The 23,223-nt window shown below is 54.4% G+C and overlaps 1 protein-coding gene across 3 annotated transcripts in view; it reads right to left on the reverse strand.

Moving 5' to 3' along the window:
* Positions 1-23,223, reverse strand: part of PLXNA3 (plexin A3) — an 845,431-nt gene that overhangs the window by 458,167 nt on the left and 364,041 nt on the right. For all 3 annotated transcript variants that reach the window (XM_085629709.1, XM_085629711.1, XM_085629710.1), the window contains exon 4: positions 8,557-8,685. In XM_085629709.1, the coding sequence (XP_085485835.1) occupies positions 8,557-8,685 (129 nt within the window). The remainder of the gene's footprint in view (positions 1-8,556; positions 8,686-23,223) is intronic.

Consider the following 23,223-nt stretch of genomic DNA (forward strand, 5'->3'; position numbering starts at 1 on the left):
TGCGTGGTGGGGGGCTCCCAGGACTTGATGGCGTCGATCTTCGGCTGGAGAGGGGCGACCTGGCCGCTGCCCACCTGATGCCCCAGGTAGACCACGGAGCCTTGCCCGAGCTGGCATTTGCTGGCCTTCACGGTTAGTCCGGCTTGGCGCAGGGCCATTAGTACTTGTCGGAGGTGCTGGAGATGCTCGTGCCATTGAGAGCTGAATACAGCGATGTCGTCAAGGTACGCTGCGCTGAACTCCTCGAGTCCGGCCAGGACCTTGTTCACCAACCGCTGGAACGTGGCTGGGGCGTTTCTCATCCCGAACGGCATGACCCTGAAGCGGTAGTGGCCATCTGGCGTAGAGAAGGCAGAGCGCTCTTTCGCTCCTTCCGTGAGAGCAATCTGCCAGTATCCGCAGGTCAGGTCGAAAGTGCTGAGGAACCGGGCGGCCCCCAGGCGGTCGATGAGCTCGTCGGCTCGGGGAATAGGGTGAGCGTCTGCGCGGGTGACCGCATTGAGCCCCCGATAGTCCACACAGAATCTTAGTTCGGGGGCGACCCCCGGGGAAGCCGCCTTCGGGACCAGAACCACCGGGCTGGCCCAGGGGCTGTCGGAGGGTTCGATTACTCCCAGGGTGAGCATTTTCTGTACCTCGGTCTTGATGCAGGTGCGGACCCGGTCAGGCACCCGGTAGGCTCGGTGTCTCACAGGCGGGCTGTCGCCGGTGTCCACGTCGTGGACACACCAGTCGGTAACCCTTGGAATGAGAGAGAAGATGTCTGCGAATTGTCTGAGCAGCTGGCGGCAGTCGTCGGCCTGCTGGGGAGTGAGGGTGGTCGACAGTTTCACTCCCTCCACGGAACCGTCCAGGTCTTTCGTGCACAGGAGATCGGGCAGGGGTTCGGTGTCTTCTTCCGCCCCATCATCAGTGGCCAGTAGCAAACTTAATTCTGTCCTTAAAAAGTGGGGCTTGAGACGGTTCACGTGGAGGACCCGGAGGGGGTTCCGTGGGGACTGCACGTCGACCAGATACGTGACCTGGCTCTTCCGCTCGACCACCTAGAAGGGACCAGTCCATTTGTCTTGTAGGGCGCAGGGTTTCACCGGAGCCATGACCCAAACCTGCTGGCCTGGCTGGAACTCGACCAGGGTTGCGTTCTGGTCATACCAGCGCTTCATTTCTTCTTGGCGGGCCTCGAGGTTAGCCTCTGCCAGTTCCCTAAACTTCCTCGTCTGGTTGCGGAGCGCCAGGATGTAGCGGAACACATCAGGGGGTGTCCCCCGGGGGCTCGTCTCCCAGCCCTCTTTGACCAGGCTCAGGGGCCCTCGGACGGGATGTCCGTACAGCAGTTCGAAGGGGCTGAACCCCAGAGACTTTTGGGGGACTTCTCGGTATGCGAACAGGAGGCAAGGGAGGAGGACGTCCCATTTCCGGCGCAGGGGCTCTTCGAGGCCCAGGATCATTCCCTTCAGGGTTCGGTTGAAGCGTTCCACTAGGCCGTTGCCCTGGGGGTGGTAGGGGGTCGTGAACTTATACGTGACTCCGCACTGCTGCCACAGGGACTTCATGTAGCGGGATATCAAGTTAGTGCCGCGATCACTCACAACCTCGCGGGGAAATCCGACACGGGAGAAGATCCCCATGAGAGCCCGGCCCACCACGGGAGCCGTCACGGTGCGGAGGGGGATGGCCTCGGGGTAGCGGGTGGCATGGTCCACCAGGACAAGGATGAATCTGTGGCCCTGGGCGGTCTTCGGATCCGGGGGTCCCACGATGTCGATGCCGACCCGCTCGAATGGGGTACTCGCAACGGGGAACGGTTGTAAGGGAGCTTTGCGTTTTCCGCCACTCTTCCCACTGCCCTGGCACGTGAGGCAGGACTTGCAGTGTGCTTCTACATTCGCTCGCATCCTGGGCCAATAGAAGTGGGTCACCAATCGCTGGTATGTCTTGTCTTGGCCTAAGTGTCCTGCCAAGGGTACATCGTAGGCCAGGCCCAGGAGGAGGCTCCGGAACCGCAGGGGTACCACCAGTACTCGTGCTGCGCCTAGCTCGGCGGACTTTTGCTCGCTGTATAGGAGGCCATTGTCCCAATAGACCCAATGGGTTCCGGTTCGGTCACCGGCGGCCTGGGCTTCGGCTTGTTGTCTAAGTCCCTCGAGGGAGGGGCAGGTGGTCTGTTCCTGGCAGAACTCTTCGCGGGAGGGCCCCCCTTCGCAGCGCCACTGAGCCAACTCGGGCAGTTCTTAGAGTTCCGTCGGGGCCTCTGGGGCGGAAGGTTCCGATCCTTCCCCTGGGTTAGTGTCTCCTTCTCCCTCGGAAGGAGGGTTGTCTGCTTCTGGGAGGGGGTCCCGGCTCTCGGGGATAGTGTTCGGTAAGAGGGCTTCACCGCCCTTGGAGGGAGGCACTCGGGCGGTCATGGAGCGCGTGGTGGCGCAGACCCATTCTGGTAGGCCCATCATCTCCAGGTGGGCTCTTCGTTCTACTTGCCCCCACGGGGAACTCTCCAGGTCGTTGCCCAGGAGGCAGTCTACGGGCTGCGATGTCCGGACCGCTACCTTCAGTTCTCCGGAGACCCCTCCCCACTCGAAGGGCACCAGCGCCATCTGGCAGAGGCTCTCAGAATTGTCGGAGGATACGACCGGACAGAGGGCCCCGGTTAGGATCTGGTCTTCTGAAATTAGGCTGCGGTGGACCGCGGTGACACTCGCCCCGGTGTCGCGAAGGCCCTCGACTCGGTGGCCGTTGATGGTCACCCGCTGTCGGTATTTTTCTGTGTTGGCGGGCAAGGGTGTCCCGGGGACCATTTCTCGATCACCAAGGGAGACCAGGGCCATGGCCGCCGGTTTCCATTCCTCGGAGTCTTCCATCTCTTCCCCCAGAGCCACGGAGGCCATCTGCCGGGCTGTGGGGTTGGTCGTTGTGGTTCGCTGATACTGGGGACACTGTGGGTCATTGGCGTAGTGTCCGGGCTGCTGGCAGCGGAAGCAGGTGATCCTAGCTCGTGGACCTGGTCGTCCTGGGGCTCCGGTGCTTGCTGGGGGACTGTGCCGAACCCGCCGCTGGTGGGCTGCTAGGGGGGCTGGTCGAGGACCCCCCGGGGAAGTCTCTGGGTCGGCCGTGGTTCCCTCCGCCCCTCTGGCGGGGGGGACCCTGACTGTGGCGGCCGTAGTCCCCCACGGGGCCCCGGGTGTTCACCCAACGATCAGCCTCAGCGGCCAGCTTCCGAGGGTCGGTGAGTTTACTGTCCAGGAGATGCTGGCGCAGTTCTATAAAGCAATTGGCCGCTAAATGTTCCCAGGCAATCAGATCGAACAGTTCTTCGAAGGTGGAGACCTTGCTGCCCTTGATCCACCCGTCCAAGGCTCGGCTGTAAAAGTTCACGTATTCTACCCACGTGGTGCCCGGTATCTTCTTGCAATCTCGGAACCGTTGTCGGTACATTTCGGGGGTGAGTCCGTACCGGCCCACGAGGGCTTCCTTCATGTGGCTGTAGGAGTTCATGACCGTGGAGGGCAGATCTAGCAGAGTGTCTCTTCCTTCGCTTAAGAACCGGCCCCATAGGCCAGCCCCCCAATCCTTTTGCGGGACTCGGTGAGAGGTCATGGCGACTTCGTAGGCCTTAAACCACTGCTGGATATCATCGTTCTTATAATACTCCTTTACCACATCCTTGGGGATGTGAACTTTGGTTTCCCTGGTGGGAGCGGACGGTGGATTCCCGGGTGGCTGTGACTTTTCGTTTCTAGCCCGCCACTCAATCTCCTTCAGGCCGCGTTCATGTTCTAGCTGGAGTTTCTTTTCGTCGTGCTCCCTTTGGAGTCTCTTCTCTTCGAGTTCCCCTTGTAGCCGTAACTGCTCGACGGCTAACTTCTTCTCTGCCAGTTTTATCTCTCCCTCGATTTTTAGTTTGGCCAGTTCAAGTTCGTGGTTTCGGCTTCTCTCTCAGTCCGCTAGTTCCTCGGGGGACAGGTTCCCCTCTGGCTCGTTGTTTCTTGCCGGGATGCTTGGTGGTTCATGGGTAGAATCCCCTTCCGTTTGGGTCGGGGGCGCCCCCGTCTCGACCCAGGCTTTCAGTACTTTCTGGAAGTCTTCCTTTGTGCTTAGTCCGGTGGTAGCGATGCCAAGGTCTTTGCAAAACTGTTTTAATTCTCTATGCATGTAATAGTCCAATTGATCCTCTCGGAACGGTGAGCTTACTTCGGTACCTGCGGCACCCAGGGAGGTTTCTCCTTCCATCTCTGTTTGGTAGTGCGTCAGTCGTTCACTGCACGCTCTCTTTCGGTGTCGGCTCGGATCCCGTCGTCTGCCACCAAATGTTGGAAAGGCGTTCGCCGGAGGGGGGTTCGATACACGTCTTGCCCACCCCTTTGACCCACCTCTCCCAAGTAAGCCGAACCAGGCGCGCGCACACCCTGAGATGCACTACGAACAGAGTGACACCACACGTATTCTTTGTAGGACGATAGGTTCTTTTATCGATGATTTCAAGGGATCTTTATGATCCAAAAGGCAAGTAGTACAGCAGTGGCACAACGTACCACAAATCAGTCGTGGGGAATGGGGGTAGCGGGGCAGTCTTTCAAGATAGTGTCTCTGCGAAATACCCTGCGGAAGCTCACAATCCTCGAGCTGGAGGGTGTCGTACCTCTGGGCGATCTCTTACCGAGTCGTCCTCAAGGGGAGCGCCGCGAGTCTCTCAGCAGGCACAGGTGGTCGGAGTTCGGGAGCCGCGATTCCGTCAGCAGGGCTCAGATGGTTCAATAGCTGGGGGCCGCGAGTCACTCAGCAGGCCTAGGTGGTTCAGTGTTCGGGAGCCGCGACCTCGTCAGCAGGGCTCAGATGGTTCAATAGCTGGGGGCCGCGAGTCACTCAGCAGGCCTAGGTGGTTCAGTGTTCGGGAGCCGCGACCTCGTCCGCAGGGCTCAGATGGTTCAATAGCAAGAGGCCGCGAGTCACTCAGCAGGCCCAGGTGACTTCAGGGTTCAGGAGCCGCGACAGCATCAGCAGGCTCAGATGGTTCCAGGTCTTCTCTGTCCTTGTTTCTCCGGCACCCCTTGTTATACTCCGCTGGTTCTTTGAAGTCCGGAGTGCTCGCAGAGGGGGGGACTGGGGTGACGGCGGGGGTTCGGCGGGATTTCCTGCCGCTCACTTCTTTGGTCTTTTCAGGTGGGTCTGGGAGGGACCCCAGACGCTCGGTAGGGGAGGCGCCTGCTCCCCAGGGGCCTGGTGGCCGATCGAGTCCTCCCGGGGAAGGCGACCCGAGGTGTGACTGGGCTGGCGCCTCTGGGTCTGGCTCGAGGGTTCCCGCTCCCTCGGTTGGGCATGCGTGGTAGGGTGTTGAGTCTGTCAGGCCTCTGGCCGGCCCGTGGATCGGGGGTGGCTGGGGCGGCCGGAGTCGGAGATGTCGTGTCTTGAGGGTGGTTGCAGGTTGGCTGGATGATGGAGAGGGCAACGCCGTGAGGCCGGTCTCACAGTATGCATCTGAGTTATTCAGGACCGGGATGGGGCTGCACTGATGAGCTCCAGTCCGTGAATGAAGAGGTGGGGAGGAGAGGGGTCCAAGAGTGCTCCAGAGTGTATGCATCTGAGTTATGCAGGACGGGATGAGGGTGCACTGATGAGCTCCAGTCCGTGAATGAAGAGGTGGTGAGGAGAGGGGTCCAAGAGTGCTCCAGAGTGTATGCATCTGAGTTATGCGGGACGGGGCGAGGGTGCACGGATGAGCTCCAGTCCTTGAATGAAGAGGTGGTGAGGAGAGGGGTCCAAGAGTGCTCCAGAGTGTATGCATCTGAGTTATTCAGGACAGGGTGAGGGTGCACTGATGAGCTCCAGTCCTTCAAAGAAGAGGTGGGGAGGAGAGGGGTCCAAGAGTGCTCCAGAGTGTATGCATCTGAGTTATTCAGGACCGGGATGGGGCTGCACTGATGAGCTCCAGTCCATGAATGAAGAGGTGGGGAGGAGAGGGGTCCAAGAGTGCTCCAGAGTGTATGCATCGGAGTTATTCAGGACCGGGATGGGGCTGCACTGATGAGCTCCAGTCCTTCAATGAAGAGGTGGTGAGGAGAGGGGTCCAAGAGTGCTCCAGAGTGTATGCATCTGAGTTATGCAGGATGGGGCGAGGGTGCACTGATGAGCTCCAGTCCTTGAATGAAGAGGTGGTGAGGAGAGGGGTCCAAGAGTGCTCCAGAGTGTATGCATCTGAGTTATGCAGGACGGGATGAGGGTGCACTGATGAGCTCCAGTCCTTGAATGAAGAGGTGGGGAGGAGAGGGGTCCAAGAGTGCTCCAGAGTGTATGCATCCGAGTTATGCAGGACCGGGGCGAGGGTGCACTGATGAGCTCCAGTCCTTCAATGAAGAGCTGGTGAGGAGAGGGGTCCAAGAGTGCTCCAGAGTGTATGCATCGGAGTTATGCAGGACGGGGCGAGGGTGCACTGATGAGCTCCAGTCCTTGAATGAAGAGCTGGTGAGGAGAGGGGTCCAAGAGTGCTCCAGAGTGTATGCATCTGAGTTATTCAGGACGGGGCGAGGGTGCACTGATGAGCTCCAGTCCTTGAATGAAGAGGTGGGGAGGAGAGGGGTCAAAGAGTGCTCCAGAGTGTATGCATCTGAGTTATTCAGGACCGGGATGGGGCTGCACTGATGAGCTCCAGTCCATGAATGAAGAGGTGGGGAGGAGAGGGGTCCAAGAGTGCTCCAGAGCGTATGCATCTGAGTTATGCAGGACGGGGCAAGGGTGCACTGGTGAGCTCCAGACCTTCAATGAAGAGGTGGTGAGGAGAGGGGTCCAAGAGTGCTCCAGAGTGTATGCATCTGAGTTATGCAGGACGGGGCGAGGGTGCACTGGTGAGCTCCAGTCCTTCAATGAAGAGCTGGTGAGGAGAGGGGTCCAAGAGTGCTCCAGAGTGTATGCATCTGAGTTATGCAGGACGGGGCGAGGGTGCACTGATGAGCTCCAGTCCTTCAATGAAGAGGTGGGGAGGAGAGGGGTCCAAGAGTGCTCCAGAGCGTATGCATCTGAGTTATTCAGGACCGGGATGGGGATGCACTGATGAGCTCCAGTCCTTGAATGAAGAGGTGGTGAGGAGAGGGGTCCAAGAGTGCTCCAGAGTGTATGCATCTGAGTTATTCAGGACGGGGTGAGGGTGCACTGATGAGCTGCAGTCCTTCAAAGCAGAGGTGGGGAGGAGAGGGGTCCAAGAGTGCTCCAGAGTGTATGCATCGGAGTTATGCAGGACGGGGTGAGGGTGCACTGATGAGCTCCAGTCCTTGAATGAAGAGCTGGTGAGGAGAGGGGTCCAAGAGTGCTCCAGAGTGTATGCATCTGAGTTATTCAGGACGGGGTGAGGGTGCACTGATGAGCTCCAGTCCTTCAATAAAGGGGTGGTGAGGAGAGGGGTCCAAGAGTGCTCCAGAGCGTATGCATCTGAGTTATGCAGGACGGGATGAGGGTGCACTGATGAGCTCCAGTCCGTGAATGAAGAGGTGGGGAGGAAAGGGGTCCAAGAGTGCTCCAGAGTGTATGCATCTGAGTTATGCAGGACGGGATGAGGGTGCACTGATGAGCTCCAGTCCGTGAATGAAGAGGTGGGGAGGAGAGGGGTCCAAGAGTGCTCCAGAGTGTATGCATCTGAGTTATTCAGGACTGGTTCACTAGTTCTACGTATTCCATGGTTCTTATAAGAAATGTGCAAAGAAAGCTTTACAAACAGGGTGTGAACCCAGCCCTTCTGGCTCTCCGGATACACAGTCGTAAGTAGCGGTAATCGTCAGAGGAGAGGGCTCATGGTCTGCATGGACAGACTCTGATCCTAGAACAGGCTAATGTCGTCAGCGGAGTAACCACTGGCCGTAGGGAACATCTGTGGCATCGTTCGAGGTCCCAGGATTCGCACTTGGAGTAGAGCGAGATGGAAGGTGAGCCGTGAGCAGGTCAGCAAACAAGCCGGGACCCACTGTCCGGAGAGTTCATAGTCCTTTATTACACATCTGACCGGTTGAGATTGGGGTCACTGCACAATAGTAGGACAATGACATTACAGAATGTATCTCACACTCTTTCCTTAGACGCTAGTTGCACTTAGCTTCTGAGGACATTGGGGCAAAGTATGCTGGACTGAGTGAACACACGGGAGGGGCCTTTCGCTGCAGGGTCCCCTTCAGAGACTGGCTCTAGGCCACCGCATCCCGACCAGGAAAGAAACCTGAATAGTCACCTAACAGAGGGGCGCACAGGTAGCCAGTTTCCAACACTCCTCCCATGCCTTTTAAAAACGCATTTGTGCAAGTCACGTGGTCCGTGGCTCAGGGGTTTGTTCCTTCATTGATCGGGATGTTTGTAAAGTCCCTCTTCCTATCTGCGCCACAGAGGCCTCAGAGTTCTACACTTTCCTTTGGTTTGGAAGAACTGCCGCTGCTCCGAACAGGCCACTGCTGGCGCAAAACCACCACAAGCAGAACCGCTGCAAGCGACTGAGCAGTTCATCGCTTGAAACCCTACCCCTGGCTTAGCTGATCCATACATCCCCAGGCTGTGCCCCCCCCCCCCCCGCCCTCCTGGCGGGCTCACCTGCTTGTCACTCAGGAGATAGATGGACAGATGGTCAGGGCTGAAAACCATGTCTCTCAAGATGGGTCTTCCCTCCACAACCGGCACCGTCTCGTATAGCAGGGCGTCCTGGGGCCCGTCCACCCGCACCTGCGAGAGAGAAAGGATGCGTGAGCAGGGGAGAGGCATGTCACACAGCCAGGGCACGTGCTACAGTAGGGAGTCTCAGAGGGAGCACTGTTTCCTGAGGGCGGAGAAGGGTGAGAGAGAGAGGGCAGAGAAGGATGAGAGAGAGGGCAGAGAAGGGTGAGAGAGAGGGCAGAGAAGGGCGAGAGAGAGGGCAGAGAAGGGCGAGAGAGAGGGCAGAGAAGGGCGAGAGAGAGGGCAGAGAAGGGCGAGAGAGAGGGCAGAGAAGGGCGAGAGAGAGGGCAGAGAAAGGCGAGAGAGAGGGCAGAGAAGGGCGAGAGAGAGGGCAGAGAAGGGTGAGAGAGAGGGCAGAGAAGGGTGAGAGAGAGGGCAGAGAAGGGTGAGAGAGAGGGCAGAGAAGGGTGAGAGAGAGGGCAGAGAAGGGTGAGAGAGAGGGCAGAGAAGGGTGAGAGAGAGGGCAGAGAAGGGCGAGAGAGAGAGGGCAGAGAAGGGCGAGAGAGAGGGCAGAGAAGGGCGAGAGAGAGAGGGCAGAGAAGGACGAGAGAGGGCAGAGAAGGGCGAGAGAGGGCAGAGAAGGGCGAGAGAGGGCAGAGAAGGGCGAGAGAGAGAGAGAGGGCAGAGAAGGGCGAGAGAGAGGGCAGAGAAGGGCGAGAGAGAGGGCAGAGAAGGGCGAGAGAGAGGGCAGAGAAGGGCGAGAGAGAGGGCAGAGAAGGGCGAGAGAGAGAGCGAGAGGGCACAGAAGGGTGAGAGAGAGAGAGGGCACAGAAGGGTGAGAGAGAGAGGGCACAGAAGGGTGAGAGAGAGAGGGCACAGAAGGGAGAGAGAGGGCACAGAAGGGTGAGAGAGAGAGGGCACAGAAGGGTGAGAGAGAGAGGGCACAGAAGGGTGAGAGGCCAGAGAGGGGTGAGAGGTCAGAGAGGGGTGAGAGGAGGCGGCCAGAGAGGGGGGGGAGAGAGAGAGGTTAGAGGGAGGGCAGAGGGGTGTGAGGGGGGCAGAGGGGGGTGTGAGGGGGGCAGAGGGGGGTGTGAGGGGGGCAGAGGGGGGTGTGAGGGGGGCAGAGAGGGGTGTGAGGGGGGCAGGCAAGGGTGAGAGGGGGCAGGCAAGGGTGAGAGGGGGCAGGCAAGGGTGAGAGGGGGCAGGCAAGGGTGAGAGGGGGCAGGCAAGGGTGAGAGGGGGCAGGCAAGGGTGAGAGGGGGCAGGCAAGGGTGAGAGGGGGCAGACAAGGGTGAGAGGGGGCAGACAAGGGTGAGAGGGGGCAGGCAAGGGTGAGAGGGGGCAGACAAGGGTGAGAGGGGGCAGACAAGGGTAAGAGGGGGCAGACAAGGGTAAGAGGGGGCAGACAAGGGTGAGAGGGGGCAGACAAGGGTGAGAGGGGGAAGACAAGGGTGAGAGGGGGAAGACAAGGGTGAGAGGGGGAAGACAAGGGTGAGAGGGGGCAGACAAGGGTGAGAGGGGGCAGACAAGGGTGAGAGGGGGCAGACAAGGGTGAGAGGGGGCAGACAAGAGTGAGAGGGGGCAGACAAGGGTGAGGGGACAGACAAGGGTGAGAGGGGACAGACAAGGGTGAGAGGGGACAGACAAGGGGCAGACAAGGGTGAGAGGGGACAGACAAGGGTGAGAGGGGACAGACAAGGGTGAGAGGGGACAGACAAGGGTGAGAGGGGACAGACAAGGGTGAGAGGGGACAGACAAGGGTCAGAGGGGACAGACAAGGGTCAGAGGGGACAGACAAGGGTCAGAGGGGACAGACAAGGGTCAGAGGGGACAGACAAGGGTCAGAGGGGACAGACAAGGGTCAGAGGGGACAGACAAGGGTCAGAGGGGACAGACAAGGGTCAGAGGGGACAGACAAGGGTCAGAGGGGACAGAGAAGGGTCAGAGGGGACAGAGAAGGGTGAGAGGTTAGAGAGGGGTGAGAGAGGGGGCAGAGAGGGGTGAGAGAGGGGGCAGAGAGGGGTGAGAGAGAGGCCAGAGACGGGTGAGAGAGAGAGGCCAGAGACGGGTGAGAGAGAGAGGCCAGAGGGGTGAGAGAGAGGGGTGAGCGGGAGAGGGCATAGAGGGGTGAGTGAGAGAGGGCATAGAGGGGTGAGTGAGAGAGGGCATAGAGGGGTGAGCGAGAGAGGGCATAGAGGGGTGAGCGAGAGAGGGCATAGAGGGGTGAGCGAGAGAGGGCATAGAGGGGTGAGCGAGAGAGAGCATAGGGGGGTGAGCGAGAGAGGGCGTAGGGGTGAGCAAGAGAGGGCGTAGGGGTGAGCAAGAGAGGGCGTAGGGGTGAGCAAGAGAGGGCGTAGGGGTGAGCAAGAGAGGGCGTAGGGGTGAGAGAGAGGACAGAGAGAGGTGTCATTCATTGCTCCCAGTACTTCTGAAAAAGGCATAAGCTAGAGAATGTATTAAGCAACATCACCCACCAATCCCCTCAAACGCACCCACACCACCCCATTCTTAGTCTCCAGGATCACTAAAGAGCTGGACCGTTGTGAACAAGAGTGAACCACAGTTGCCAAAAGTTAGGGGACCATGGGTCGTGTTTGGGGTGACAAATCCCGCAACCCCGCTACAGCAGTACACAACATCCCTTACAGGGAACAGCACCTATAACCCTTGCCTGCAGCAAAGTCACCACTCTAACCACATACAGCACAGGGCACACTCCAAGCTCTACATCGAGTTATCGAATGTACAGGCTTTACTATATCCACATACAGTGCAGAGCAGACTCCAAGCTCTACATTAAGGCATCTAATGAACAGGCGCTACTCTAACCACATACAGCGCCTGGGCACACTCCGAGCTCTACATCAAGGCATCGAATGAACAGGCGCTACTCTAACCACATACAGTGGCAGGGTACACTCCGAGCTCTACATCAAGGCATCGAATGAACAGGCGTTACTCTAACATATGGTGGCAAGGCACACTCCAAGTGCTACATCAAGGCATCGAATGTACTTGCGCTTCTCTATCCACATACAGTGCAGGGCACACTCCAAGCTCTGTGTCGAGGCATGGAATGTACAGGCTTTACTATATCTACATACAGTTATGTTTTGTTATCGTTTTGGTAGAGCGCAACAGCTGCCCCAGCTAAGAGGCGTCCCGGCGCTAAGGAACCACAGACACTATACTGAGGAAGAAAGGAGTGGAACAGACAAGAGTCCTAAGGGGAGGGGGAACAGGTGGGTCTTGATGGCCTTCCGGAAGGTAGACAGGTTTTCCAAAGAACGGATGTTCAGTGGCAGAGCGTTCCAGAGCTTTGCTCCTAAAACCCTAAAGGAGCGACCACCAGTGCGGCAGAGCTGTGTGCGAGGCACAGTCAATAGGTGTTGGCCTAATGAGCGCAAGTTGCGCTGAGGTACATACGGTGTAAGGAGTGGACGCAGAAGTTCTGGGCAACCGGATTTAATGACTTTGAATGTCATGATGAGGGTTTTGAACTGGATTTGGGAATCAATGGGTAACCAGTGTAACTTTCGGATAGTAGCTCTGACCGAGCATCTGAGGGGAAGACCAACCAAGGCTCTTGCCGCAGAGGTCTGCATGCGTTGCAAACTCGCTATCTCCCCTTGCAGAGCAGACTCCAAGCTCTACATCAAGGTATCGAATGAACAGGCACTACGATAACCACATACAGTGGCAGGGCACACTCCAAGCTCTACATCAAGGTATCGAATGAACAGGCACTACTCTAACCACATACAGTGGCAGGGCACACTCCAAGCTCTACATCAAGGTATCGAATGAACAGGCACTACTCTAACCACATACAGTGGCAGGGTACACTCCGAGCTCTACATCAAGGCATCGAATGAACAGGCGCTACTCTAACCACATGCAGTGCAGGGCACACTCCAAGCTCTACATCAAGGTATCGAATGAACAGGCACTACTCTAACCACATACAGTGGCAGGGCGCATTCTGAGATCTACATCAAGGCATCAAATGAACAGGCGCTACTCTAACCACATACAATGCAGGGTACACTCCGAGCTCTACATCAAGGCATCGAATGAACAGGCGCTACTCTAACCACATGCAGTGCAGGGCACACTCCAAGCTCTACATCAAGGTATCGAATGAACAGGCACTACTCTAACCACATACAGTGGCAGGGCGCATTCTGAGCTCTACATCAAGGCATCCAATGAACAGGCACTACTCTAACCACATACAGTGGCAGGGTACACTGAGCTCTACATCAAAGCATCGAATGAACAGGTGCTACTCTAACCACATGCAGTGCAGGGCACACTCCAAGCTCTACATCAAGGCATCAAATGAACAGGCGCTACTCTAACCACATACAATGCAGGGCACACTCCGAGCTCTACATCAAGGCATCGAATGAGAAGGCACTACTGTAACTAAACACACAGGCACGACACACTACAAGCTCTACATCAAGCTACCCACTCAAACCATGCATGGCCTAACACACAAACTTCTGCATGAAGGTCACCACTAATAACGTACTGCAGCAGGTCACATTTCATTACATATATGGTCAAGTAATTAAACGTAAGATGCTGTATTTGTGAATGTCATTATGGGTAGTAGTCTGTGCTAAGAGTGCCTCACTTCAACTTACATTAACATCCAGTTGTCCACCCTTTATAATGGTAGGATTGCACCAGAACTACATTTGCACTGTTTATTACTCGGGAACATATCATTATTGATAAGGTTTAGTGTAGATTTAAGGCGGTAAGGCACAAGGTGCATCAGATGAACTAGGAGATCCCACCAGTCTTTCTCGCTAGTCTACCCTAAACAGGAACCCTACTGCTAGCTCCTGAGGTACAGCGCATCTCCGCTTTGAGAGTTTACAGAAACAGAGGAAGCCTCTTCTACCTGCAACAGTCCTGACCCCAAACCCTCCTTAAATGGCTAGCAATGCTGAGTTGTGCGCCTGATGGACTCTTAAGATGGTTTCCCTGGAAGTTGTTGACTTGGGAGTTGAAATGTGTTCTCGGGCTGATTTCTGCGGACTGACCAGGTGGGTTCTGGACAAAGCCCATGGCGTTCTCTGGCGAAGCATGAACAGCTTCCCCACAACCAGTTCCACAGACTAGGACACAACAGCTTCGCATCACACTGGATCCATGAAGGCGGTGCTTAAAGTGACCATTCTTTGGAGGACGGGAGGGCAGTACACCATTAAAAAACACCTCTTTTTAATGATGCTGCAGCGTCGTGTGTCAGTGGCACTGCTTGTGCAAGAAGAGGGCTGCTGACTGTAGGATGCCCGAGGTCCAGCAAACGAAGACTCTGAAGACAAGTCTCCACAGCCAATGTGTGTGGAATTACACGTCGTGGAAATGAAGTGTAACCTTAAAAGAAACCTAGGACACTCTGGTCAGTGGAAATGGATAGAAGCAGCAAAGCCACATCCCTTACTGACTGGGTGGGAGTCCTCCCTTTCAGGACTAAGGGACAGATGTACAAAATTCCAATTTTGCATTTCTTAAATAGCGAATCCTAAGAAACCGCTATTTAGGAAATGTAAAACAGAATGTACAAAAATAGCGATTTCCTAATAGCGATTACTACAGAGTAGGCATCGCTATCAGGAAACCGCTATATAGGAAATGCAAACCTATTCGTTCCAGTGGGTCTAAGGTCGAAAGGTACGAATGGTTTTGCATTTCCTAATTTGCGATTTACTAATAGGAAATCACAATTTTGGGAATGCAAAAGCATTTCTACCAATGGGCCTAAGGCCCCCCTAAATCAAAGGGAAACATAGAATGGTGCTCATGTAGAGCGCTCAACTGCCCTTGGGGCTAGTGGGCGCTCTATGGCACAAAATAAAATGCATTTTAGGTGAATTGTCAAAACTGCACAGTTACCATCAACTTGGAGTCGATGGTAATAGCATTTCCTAAATGCCTATTTCGCATTTAGGACATGCTTCATACATGTGCTTAAATTTTTTTTCACAAACAGGTAATTCCTATTTGCGATTTCCTATTTAGGGAATCGCATAATGCGATTTCTACTGGGTAGAAATCGCATCTGCGACTACCTTTAGGCCTTTGTAGAAGCCAAAACGCTTACGTCCCGAAATAGCGATTCGTTCCAATAAGAAATGCTAAATAGCTTCGTACATCTGGCCCTAAGAGCCGATATACCTTTGACCCCCTGGTGTTCCATCTGCAGAAAAGGCTGCCACATCCAAGACTTTGCAGGAGCCCTGGAGCTCTGCCACACGCAGCCAGCTCCAATGGCCCCTTCTCTGTGCACTCCAGTGACGGGGTCCCAAAGTGGGATCATTTATGAGTGGGGGCACTCGCTCCAGTGCATCCTCGGCCAGCCTCATCATTCTGCACCAGCCAGCTGTTCTCACTTTACCTCCACTACAACATTTTACAAAAGTGGGGTTTGGGGTTATCGAACACTTGTTTTGAACACATACCATCTCAACCGCGAGGTTTTCCTATATCTATTCTGTTTTGGCTTTACTAAAATCTGTTTTTTGTTTGCATTACTCTGCCTCGCCTTTGATTGTTTTTCATTGTGTTCAGCTTAACTGTCCATCAAAGTGCTCCTCTCACACTTCTGCAGAGGAGTCTTTTTCCTTTGGACTGCAGAGAATGAGGGTCCACCTGCACAGCATCCGGGCCCCTTTCCAAGCAGAAAGCGAGGGTCCACCTGCACAGCCACCGGCCCCTTGACAAGCGTAGAGCGAGGGTCCACCTGCGCAGCCACCAGGCCCCTTCGAAAGCGACGAGCAAGAGTCCACCTGCACAGCCTCCTGGCCCCTTCGCAAGCGGAGAGCGAGGGTCCCCCTGCGCAGCCTCCTGGCCCCTTCGCAAGCGGCGAGCTAAGGTCCACCAGCACAGCCACCAGCCATTTCACAAGTAGAGAGCGAGGGTCCACCTGCCCAGCCACCGGACCCTTGGCAAGCAGAAAGCAAGGGACCACCTGTGCAAGCACCGGCCCCTTCGCAAGCAGAGAGCAAGGGTCCACCTGCGCAGATAAAGGCCCCTTCGCAAGCAGAGAGTGAGGGTCCACCTGCGCAGCCACCGGCCCCTTCACAAGCGGAGAGCGAGGGTCCACCTGCGCAGCCTCCTGGCCGCTTCGCAAGCGGTGAGCAAGGGTCCACCTGCACAGCCACCGGGCCCCTTCGCAAGTGGAGAGCGAGGGTCCACCTGCCTAGCCTCCAGGCCCCTTCGCAAGCGGCAGGCAAGGGTCCACCTGCGCAGCCACCAGCCCCTTCGTAAGTGGCGAGCTAAGATCCACCAGCACAACCACCGGCCCTTTCACAAGTAGAGAGCGAGGGTCCACGTGCCCAGCCACCGGACCCTTGGCAAGCAGAAAGCAAGGGACCACCTGTGCAAGCACCGGCCCCTTTGCAAGCGGAGAGCCAGGGTCCACCTGAGCAGATAAAGGCCCCTTCGCAAGCAGAGAGTGAGGGTCCATCTGCGCAGCCACCGGCCCCTTCGCAAGCGGAGAGCGAGGGTCCACCTGCGCAGCCTCCAGGCCCCTCGCAAGCGGCGAGCAAGGGTCCACCTGCGCAGCCACCAGCCCCTTCGCAAGTGGAGAGCTAGGGTCCACCAGCGCAACCACCGGCCCCTCCACAAGTAGAGAGCGAGGGTCCACCTGCCCCGCCACCGGCCCCTTCGCAAGTGGAGAGCTCGGGTTCACCAGCACAGCTTCCTGGCCCCTTCGCAAGCAGCGAGCAAGGATCCACCTGTGCAAGCACCGGCCCCTTAGCAAGCGGAGAGCGAGGGTCCACCTGCGCAGCCACCGGGCCCCTTCACAAGCTGAGATCGAGTGTCCACATGTGCAGTCACTGCCACTGGGCCCCTTCTCAAGCATACAGCGAGGGTCTACAGACATCGGGTCCCCTCACAAGCGGAGAGTGAGGGTCCACCTGCGCAGCCTCCTTGTCCCTTCGCAAGCAGCGAACAAGGGTCCACCAGCGCAGCCACCGGGCCCCTTCACAAGCTGAGATCGAGTGTCCACATGTGCAGTCACTGGGCCCCTTCTCAAGCGTACAGCGAGGGTCTACAGACACCGGGTCCCCTCACAAGCAGAGAGGGAGGGTCCACCTGCGCAGCTTCCTGGCCCCTTCGCAAGCGGAGAGCGAGGGTCCACCTGCGCAGCTTCCTGGCCCCTTCGCAAGCGGAGAGCGAGGGTCCACCTGCGCAGCTTCCTGGCCCCTTCGCAAGCGGAGAGCGAGGGTCCACCTGCGCAGCTTCCTGGCCCCTTCGCAAGGGGCGAGCGAGGGTCCACCTGTGCAAGCACCGGCCCCTTCACAAGTGGAGCGCAAGGGTCCACCTGCGCAGCCTCCTGGCCTCTTCGCAAGTGGAGAACGAGGGTCGACCTGACCAACCACTGGGCCCCTTCACAAGCAGAGAGTGAGGGTCTACCTGCCCAGCCTCCTGGCCCCTTCACAAGCGGAGATCGAGTGTCCATATATGCAGTCACTGGGCTCCTTCTCAAGGGTACAGTGAGGGGCCACAGACACCGGGCCCCCTCACAAGCAGAGAGTGAGGGTTCACCTGCGCAGCCACCGGGCCCCATCTTGTGTAGGAAGGATTTGCCCAGAGCCCTCGTCTGGTGCTACCCAAGCCTGAACCAACCCTCCAGTTGACTGAAGCTCGTCACAAACCCACAGCAGGCCCTCCACTCCGCCTTCGCAACACATAGGAATCCACCCCAGCAGTGAGCGCAGCACACAGCGAAGCCCTGGAGCAGACAACCTGCCGAGCCGAGATCTCACACGTTCAAGATAAAAATAAGACCCAGACACATCCGCGCACCAAGTGCAAATGAGCTCGTCACGTGCAGGAAGGGACTAAATCAGACACGACGAATGCTCGTGCGCGCAGGACGTGTGCAGGGAGCGCGTGCACCAAAGTGCCTGTGTTCGGCATCACGTGTTGTCACTTCTCTTCATGAAACAGGGGAGTCCATTAGGACTGGATCTGTTGACACCTCGTCTCCAGAATGAGTAAGGTGTATTCATTCCATCAGCAAGCGAGGAGAGATGGCAGGAGCAGCTCACCAGGCCACAGAGACCCAAGCACAGCTGGAGCACTGTACACACGATGGAAGTACATGCTTACAAGTCCAACAGAGGTTAACAGAAGCAGGTGCAATTACAGATTTGCCTTTAACAAAATAGTTTACAAGTATTGCTTGAAGGACAATGACTCCACAGCTGTTCAATCAGACTCGGGGGAAGCTCGGGGAGTGTGGTAGAGTAATGGAAACAAGTCACGTTACTGGTTCCTGCACCTGGGCGAATGTACATGTGTGCCACCTCTGGGCTAGCTGCTCCTGACCCTGCAATCCAGGCCACTCACCTTAAAGCAAAGGTGGCCTTCCAGGGACAGCCTGGGCAATGGGGTCTTCAGAGCTGGTTAAGAAGGTGAGGAAATCCTAGCTGCAGGCACACCAGGTGCTTGAGCCAGGGCAAAGGCTCACTGGTGGCAAATGCAAAAACATCAATTAATACAATGCTGCATATCGACATACATCCACCCCATTACAGAAATCTGAGTCCAAATCCATCTTTTTTTGCTCCCCATGCCATTCCAATTTAGACCCAGCCATATGCAAATCAGTCTGGACCCTGTTCCCTATAGGAACAGCCCAGCCCGAACTGCCAAACCAGGTTCTCCCTGGACCGGAAACAAGCATCCTAGGACCGGTTTCGGGGATTCACCCCTCATCAGCCAGGATAGCTTAAATCCAGTGGCATGGAGAGCATGGGACCCACGTCGGGCCATACCCGTCTCACTCAGGGTGACATGTGCAAAAAGAACTATTGATGGACAGAATGCAGAACAATGTCATACATTCACCCCAGTACAGAGATTTGGGCCTAAATCCATCATTTCTTTCCTCACCATGCCATTCCAGTTTAGACCCAGTCATATGCAAATCAGTCTGGACCATGTTCCCTATAGGAACTGCCCAGCTTGAACTGCCAAACCAGGTTCTCCCTGGACCACGAACAAGCATCCTAGGACCGGTTTCAGGGATTCACCACTCATCTCACTCAGGGTGACATGTGCAAAAAGAACAATTGATGGACAGAATGCAGAACAATGTCATACATTCACCCCAATACAGAGATCTGGACCTAAATGCATCATTTTGTTGCTCCCTATGCCATTTCAGTTTAGACCTACCCATATGAAAATCAGTCTTGACTCTGTTCCCCATGGGAACAGTCCAGCCTAAACTGCCAGGTCAGGTCCTCCTTGGACTAGAAACAAGCATCGTAGGAACGGTTCCGGGGTATCACCTCATCAGCCAGGCTAACTTGACTCCAGTGGCATGGAGAGCACGGGACCCACATCTATTCATACCCGTCCATCATTTGTTTGCTAGCACTTTTTGCCCTAAGTGGGATGGGTATGCCCTGACGTGCGTTCCTTGCTCACTGTGCCACTGCATTCAAGCTAGCCTGGCTGATGAGGGATAATATCCCGAAACCGGTCCCAGGATGAATGTTTCCAGTCCAGGGAGGACCGGGCTTGGCAGATCGGGCTGGATTGTTCCCATAAGGAACAGGGTCAAGACTAATTTTCGTATGGCTGGGTCTAAACTGGGGTGGCATTGTGAGCAAAACAATGATGGATTTAACCAGATCTCTTGACTGGGGGTGAATGCATGATTTATTCCGCTTTCTGTCCATCATTTGTTTGTGTACCTTATAAAGCTCACTGGTGCAGCAGGAAGCCATCTTGAGTAAGTGTGCTTCCAGGGGTAGTAGGTGACATGACATCGCCGTGGAAGGTGCCAGGATGCACTGTAGAGGCTCAGTTAGTTCTGCGTTTCCATCAGCTAGTTCACTGGCCTCCAATGCCACCTAACTTGTTCCCAAATCAAAGGCAGGAATGAAGCTTTAAACTTTTCTCTAGAATTGGTAAATGGACAATGTCTGAATTCTGCACGCCTGTTGGCCTCCCAACCTACAGCTGATTCCAGAAAAAAAGATCACACTGTGCTGGGAACCATGTGGCCAGTTCAGCCACCCACCAATCAAAGGGGATTTGGTAATGAAGAGAACCCCAGACAGAGGACGTTTTATCACAGGCTAGATGCTCACCTGCCTGTGACGAGCACTCGGGCACTTTTGAGGGTGCCTCGCTGTGCACAATAGAGGCACTCACACTCCTGCACCACTATAGCATGGCGTGTGCCCACAATCACCCCTAGCGGCTTCATGGAAATGGAGAAACAATGGCAAGTCGGTCAACCAGACGAGACTCCAGAGCAGCCATCTTGGTAATGTTGGAAAGGGAACAAGCAAGCCCTTAGAGATGACGCCTAGTGCTCTTAGAGTCCACTGGCCGCTTTCGATTTGTTGCAGCGTTACTGGGCATAAGAGTTCCATCAAGAAAATTGGCGAAATCAATGTATCCATTGAACATTTAACTGCACAACTAAAATTCGGTAGGACATGTAAAATTCTTCATGAAAACAAGCACCCCTCCCCACAGTGACGTCAGAAGTATAAGCAACTGTCTGAAGACTTCAGTCCACTACTGAAACTCTCCAGGACGGGGTTTACTGTACCCTCAATGGTGGTGATCCAAGGCTGCTCCTGGGTTTATTGTACCATCAATGTTGGTGCTCCAAAGCTGCTCCTGGGTTTATTATACCCTCAATGATGGTGCTCCAAAGCTGCTCCTGGGTTTATTGTACCATCAATGATGGTGCTCCAAAGCTGCTCCTGGGTTTATTGTACCCTCAACGATGGTGCTCCAAAGCTGCTCCTGGGTTTATTGTACCCTCAATGATGGTGCTCCAAAGCTGCTCCTGGGTTTATTGTACCCTCAATGATGGTGCTCCAAAGCTGCTCCTGGGTTTAGTGTACCCTCAATGATGGTGCTCCAAAGCTGCTCCTGGGTTTATTGTACCCTCAATGATGGTGCTCCAAAGCTGCTCCTGGGTTTATTGTACCCTCAATGATGGTGCTCCAAAGCTGCTCCTGGCGTTACTGTACTATCAATGATGGTGCTCCAAAGCTGCTCCTGGGTTTATTGTACCATCAATGATTGTGCTCCAAAGCTGCTCTTGGCGTTACTGTACTATCAATGATGGTGCTCCAAAGCTGCTCCTGGCTTTATTGTACCCTCAATGATGGTGCTCCAAAGCTGCTCCTGGCGTTACTGTACTATCAATGACGGTGCTCCAAAGCTGCTCCTGGCTTTATTGTACCCTCAATGACGGTGCTCCAAAGCTGCTCCTGGCTTTATTGTACCATCAATGATGGTGCTCCAAAGCTGCTCCTGGCTTTATTGTACCATCAATGATGGTGCTCCAAAGCTGCTCCTGGGTTTATTGTACCACCAATGATGGTGCTCCAAAGCTGCTCTTGGCTTTATTGTACCATCAATGTTGGTGCTCCTAAGCTGCTCCTGGGTTTATTGTACCATCAATGATGGTGCTCCAAAGCTGCTCCTGGGTTTATTGTACCATCAATGATGGTGCTCCAAAGCTGCTCTTGGCTTTATTGTACCATCAATGTTGGTGCTCCAAAGCTGCTCCTGGGTTTATTGTACCATCAATGATGGTGCTCCAAAGCTGCTCCTGGGTTTATTGTACCATCAATGATGGTGCTCCAAAGCTGCTCCTGAAATAAACAAAAAGACAGCCCTCCAAATGCGTTCTCTGCACAGCATTCAGCGCTCAAGTCCTCTCCAGGAAAAGACACCTCTCCCGCTAAAAACACATCCATAAACAGCCGTTCCACAGCCACCGAGAGCTCTCCTGACAGCCGCCAGAGTCACTGTTGAACATCTTCATCAGGATTTCTCACTTCCCAAAATACCTCGGATGTGTCAATTCAAACAGCAGGAAGAACTGCAAAGTGTGGGCTTTGGAGGAGGTACGAGCACTGTCCTAATGTATACGGCTGCAGAGGGGATGCATACACTTTCCTAATGTATAGGGCTGTGAAGGATATGCATACACAGTACCAATGTACAGGGCTGTGGATGAAATGCAAGCACGGTCCCAGTGTGTAGGGCTGTGGAGGAGATACATAAACAGTCGTAATGCGTAGGGCTGTGGAGGAGATACATAAACAGTCCCAATGCATAGGGCTGTGGAGGAGATACATAAACAGTCCCAATGCATAGGGCTGTGGAGGAGATACATATACAAAGTGGCTCTGTATATACTGTTCCCAAATAGGTACTGTGTGCACAGAGTCCACATTCCACAGTCCCCAGAGGTTTGGCAGAGGCTAAAGTTAGATATAACCTTACTCTCTAAAGTGGTAGCTTGGTCGAGCAGTAAGGCAGTATCAGAGGACAGTGTAAAGCATTTGTTGTACACACTCAGTCAGCAAATGGTCTCACACACTCAAGAACTGAACTCTAGGCCAATGGTTTGTATATACAAATATATGGTTGTTTTATTTTACAACCAACAATAGGTATCAAAATATACTTTCTCAGAATGAGATGCTTTAGTTAAATACTTTGCAATAGGCAATTGACTTTTGAATGCAATAGTTACAGTTTGGTGCAATAGGCAACACAATTTCAAACACAGTAATACATTGAGCTCAATGGAAAGTTAAATGCAATTGATTACTTTTAGGATTACTTTTCTAACTCCAGGACTGGATTCTAGATTCAGTCCTGGGACAGTTCCTCGAAACAGGTGAGTAAATACGATTTAGTTACTGTTGTGATTTTTAAGCAATATTTTTTTTTATTTAAAAAGTTGTCACTTAGAAACTTTTCTCTAATAAAATCACCAATGTTATCATATGGAAGGAAATTCACTTAGCAGGTAAGATGGGTTACTGTTACTTTTTCTAGGTCAGTGTAAGCAGTTGAGAGAATGCGTTTAGGTTATACAGGCGATTTTTAACGAATATTTATAAGTTTGCAAAATCGACACTTAAAAGAAATTTCACAGAAAAACAGTCAATGGTTTCCTATGGAAGAAAATTCAAGTTACAGGTAAAGTATGTTCTCGTTCTTTTTGTAATGCAGTGCTGGGCTCCTAGGCTCAGTACTGGGACCTCTATCTAAAACAGGTAAGTAATTACGTTTTCACAGTTGGTGTGATTTTTAAAGAATATTTGTAGTTTGCAAAAATTGACAGAAGAAATTTCACAGAAAAACAGTCAATGGTTTCCTATGGAAGAAAATTGAGTTAGCGGTAAGTAAGGTTGTAATTATTTTTCAGGGTCAGTGCTGGGCACCAAGATCCAGCACTGGTATCTCTCCTAATAGCAGGTGAGTATTTCCGTTTTCGTTACTCAGTTGATTTTAGGTGAATATTTTAAAGGTTAGAACTCCACACTTAAAAGAATTTTCAAGTGAAACCAGCCAATGTTACCCTATGGAAGAAAAGTGAGTTATCGGCTTTTGGGTAAGTACTCGACTGGAAGAGTTAAGGTTCTGGGCATAGACTCAGGGGTCTCCCAGGGTCAGGTAAGTACATTTGATACACCCTCAGCGGCGCAGGGGCAGCCGGGTGCAGAGTGAGTTAGGCCCAATGTTATCCTATGGGAGGCAGGGGGCCTGTGGTTGGTGGCTGCTGGCTAGCAGGCCACGCGG

Source organism: Triturus cristatus, chromosome 10 (genome assembly GCF_964204655.1).
Source record: "Triturus cristatus chromosome 10, aTriCri1.1, whole genome shotgun sequence".
Classification (NCBI taxonomy): domain Eukaryota; kingdom Metazoa; phylum Chordata; class Amphibia; order Caudata; family Salamandridae; genus Triturus; species Triturus cristatus.